We start from the raw sequence: 3,634 nt of genomic DNA, 5'->3' as shown, positions 1-3,634 counted from the left end.
TCCCGCCGGTCACTGGACACCGGCAGGTCCCGCAGGCCGCAGCGCCCCCCGTGGCAGGTCCGCGGCAGCGGGAAGGGGCTGGGCACCGAGGACCGGGAGGCGGTGCCGGGCGTCCCCGCGCTTCCCGCGAGATCCCGCTCCGCCCGCTCCGCCCCACTCGCCGCGATCCCAGCTCCCCGCGCCGCGGCACTTCCTGCCACCCGTGCCCGCGCCGCCCGCCCTCTCCCGCGTCCGCCGCCCGCCGCCCGCCGACCGGCGCCGCCCGGGGAGGTTCCCCCGGCCGGGTCACCGCCCGTCCCTCCGCCCCGCGGGCTGCTTTGTCTCGGGCGGGGCGCGCGGGAGAGGCCGCCAGGTGCCCCCCCCGCCGCGGGCCCGGGCCCCCCGCCCCGGAGTGGCGGCGGCGGTGCCGGGCCCCGGGGCGGGGGGCGCGCCGGGATGGGCCCCAAGCGGCGGCAGCTGACGTTCCGGGAGAAGTCGCGGATCATCCAGGAGGTGGAGGAGAACCCGGACCTGCGCAAGGGCGAGATCGCGCGGCGCTTCAACATCCCGCCGTCCACGCTGAGCACCATCCTGAAGAACAAGCGCGCCATCCTGGCGTCGGAGCGCAAGTACGGCGTGGCCTCCACCTGCCGCAAGACCAACAAGCTGTCCCCCTACGACAAGCTCGAGGGGCTGCTCATCGCATGGTTCCAGCAGATCCGCGCCGCCGGCCTGCCGGTCAAGGGCATCATCCTCAAAGAGAAGGCGCTGCGAATCGCCGAGGAGCTGGGCATGGACGACTTCACTGCTTCCAACGGCTGGCTCGACCGCTTCCGCCGGCGCCACGGGGTGGTGTCCTGCAGCGGCGTGGCCCGCTCCCGGGGCCGCAGCGCCGCTCCCCGGGCCCCGGCCGCCCCTGCCAGCCCGGCCGCCTTGCCCTCCGAGGGCAGCGCTGGGAGCACTCCGGGCTGGCGCGGGCGGGAGGAGCAGCCGCCGTCGGTGGCTGAGGGCTACGCCTCCCAGGACGTGTTCAGCGCCACCGAGACCAGTCTGTGGTACGACTTTCTGCCCGACCAGGCCGCGGGGCTGTGTGGAGGTGATGGCAGGGCGCGCCAAGCCACCCAGCGCCTGAGCGTCCTGCTGTGCGCCAATGCCGACGGCAGCGAGAAACTGCCCCCGCTGGTGGCAGGCAAGTCAGCCAAGCCCCGCGCGGGCCAAGGAGGCCTGCCCTGTGACTACACAGCCAACTCCAAAGGTGGTGTCACCAGCCAGGCTCTGGCCAAGTACTTGAAGGCCCTGGACACCCGAATGGCTGCAGAATCTCGTCGGGTCCTGCTCCTGGCTGGCCGCTTGGCTGCTCAGTCCCTGGACACCTCAGGTCTACGGCATGTGCAGCTAGCCTTCTTTCCTCCGGGCACCGTGCATCCATTGGAGCGAGGAGTGGTCCAGCAGGTGAAGGGCCATTACCGCCAGGCTATGCTGCTCAAGGCCATGGCTGCACTGGAGGGCCAGGATCGCTCGGGCCTGCAGCTGGGCCTCGTAGAGGCCCTGCACTTTGTGGCTGCAGCCTGGCAGGCAGTGGAGCCTTCCGACATAGCTACCTGCTTTCGCGAGGCTGGTTTTGGGGGTGGCCCTAATGCCACCATCACCACTTCTCTCAAGAGTGAGGGAGAGGAGGAGGAGGAAGAAGAAGAGGAGGAAGAGGAGGAAGAAGAAGAGGAGGGTGAAGGGGAAGAAGAGGAGGAGGAAGAGGAAGAAGAAGGGGAGGAGGAGGAAGGAGGAGAAGGAGATGAGTTGGGAGAAGAGGAGGAGGTAGAGGAGGAGGGTGATGTTGATGACAGTGATGAAGAGGAGGAGGAGGAGGAAGAGAGCTCCTCTGAGGGTTTAGAGGCTGAGGACTGGGCCCAGGGAGTAGTGGAGGCCAGTGGCAGTTTTAGGGGTTACAGTGCCCAGGAGGAGGCCCAGTGCCCTACCCTCCATTTCCTGGAAGGTGGAGAGGACTCTGACTCAGACAGTGATGAAGAGGAGGAAGATGAGGATGAGGAAGATGATGATGAAGATGATGATGATGATAGTGATGAGGTGCCTGTACCCAGCTTTGGGGAGGCCATGGCCTACTTTGCTATGGTCAAGAGGTACCTCACCTCCTTCCCCATTGATGACAGGGTGCAGAGCCACATCCTCCACTTGGAGCATGATCTGGTCCACGTGACTAGGAAGAACCATGCCAGACAGGCGGGAGTTCGGGGTCTTGGACATCAAAGCTGAGCCACTGGGCAAAGTTGTGCCCCGATCCAGATGGGCAGCACCAGCCCAGGGTGTAGAACTCTGGGCAGCTGCTGGAGACAAAGGAGGGAGCCCTAGGCCTTTAGTAATAATGCTTCCCCTGGCCCTGAGACAGGCCCAGGAGCTGAGGGGTGCCTCACTGCCTGCTATTGCCTCTTTCTCAGAATCCTCTTTCCTCCCCATTAGTCCTGGGCTCAGGGCACTGGGTGGATGGGGAGCTGTCCGGTGCTACCACACCATGCCATCAGTGGACTAGACCACGGCAGCAACCAGGGATGGGCCCTGGAAACTCCCAGCCGGAGAGTGCCTCTCCCCCTGCCATCCAACCAAGTCTTTGGTCGGGGGACCCCAAAGCCATTCTGGGAAGGGCTCCAGAGAAAGGTCCAGCCTAGGGCCTCACAGGACTGGCAGCACCGCTCCCACACCCGTGGGCTACCTTGAGAAGCACAGTTAACTTAGAGCAGGTTTCTGAGCCTGCTTCTGCCTGCTTTCCACCTCCCTATTCCTTTCTCTGGCCCAGTCTGTGTGACTTTGGCCCTTGGTATTCTTTCCAGATAGGAGGAGGTTTCCAAGAGGCCCTCCAGGGGAGTGACAGTGGGTACCTCCATTATGGGCAGCTGCAGGCCTCATGCCTCTCATCCCTCTCTGGTAGGGCCCCTTCCTGGGCAGAGGGGCCTGGGGCTGGGCGCAGAGTCCAGCCATCCAGCTGCTCCTTTCCCAGTTTGAATTCAATAAATCTGTCCACTCCCCTTTTGTGGGAGTGAACATTTTAACAGCCAAGGATGCATCCTTCATGGTCTGGGCTTGCGTCTGTCTTGGGAGATACGTCCTTTCTGGGTTCCCTTTGGTGCTTGCTCTGGTGGACTGTGGAAGCAAGGGGTGGGAGTGTGGCCCTGATTGGGGTGAGGGACAGAAGGAGACACCCACACCTAAATGTGTGAACTTGGGAGGGTCCAGGGGTAGATATGAGGAACCCTAGCCTTCACTGCTTTGGGATTAGAGAAAAGTTTGGGTCACATGCCTGAGGCAATAGGAAGGGCAGTCTTATTGGGCCAAAGTAGTTAATACCCACTTGAGGACTGAGCCCACCAAAGCTGATTAAAGATAGTCCTTGCAGGAGTGCAGCGTGGAAGAAAGGATCAGCTATGGGCCAGGTTGAAGTTGGAGGGACATTCAGGACACCCCCGATTTACCTTCAGTGCCTTGAGGAAACGAGGACTTTGACAGAAGATGAAGTTGCTAGGAACAAACTATCCCAAAAGGCTGCACAATTGAATTGGTAGCTCCCTGTGCTTTACCCTCTAGAGCCTTATCCCCCTCAAGTCCAAAGGTGAGGACAAGACACATCCTTTGCTGACCCTTTTTTCTT

At 62.6% G+C, this 3,634-nt stretch overlaps 1 protein-coding gene across 1 annotated transcript; it reads left to right on the top strand.

The window, feature by feature from the left end:
• The first annotated feature begins 414 nt into the window (after positions 1–414).
• On the top strand, positions 415–3,045 carry Cenpb (centromere protein B). The gene has a single exon (XM_004661484.3). The coding sequence runs from the start codon at positions 436–438 to the stop codon at positions 2,245–2,247; it is 1,812 nt and encodes a 603-aa protein (XP_004661541.1). The 5' UTR covers positions 415–435; the 3' UTR covers positions 2,248–3,045.
• The last annotated feature ends 589 nt before the right edge of the window (positions 3,046–3,634 follow it).

Source organism: Jaculus jaculus, chromosome 8 (genome assembly GCF_020740685.1).
Source record: "Jaculus jaculus isolate mJacJac1 chromosome 8, mJacJac1.mat.Y.cur, whole genome shotgun sequence".
Classification (NCBI taxonomy): Eukaryota; Metazoa; Chordata; class Mammalia; order Rodentia; family Dipodidae; genus Jaculus; species Jaculus jaculus.
Note: the sequence above shows the minus strand (reverse complement) of the source record. Positions and strands in the feature narration are given on the sequence as shown.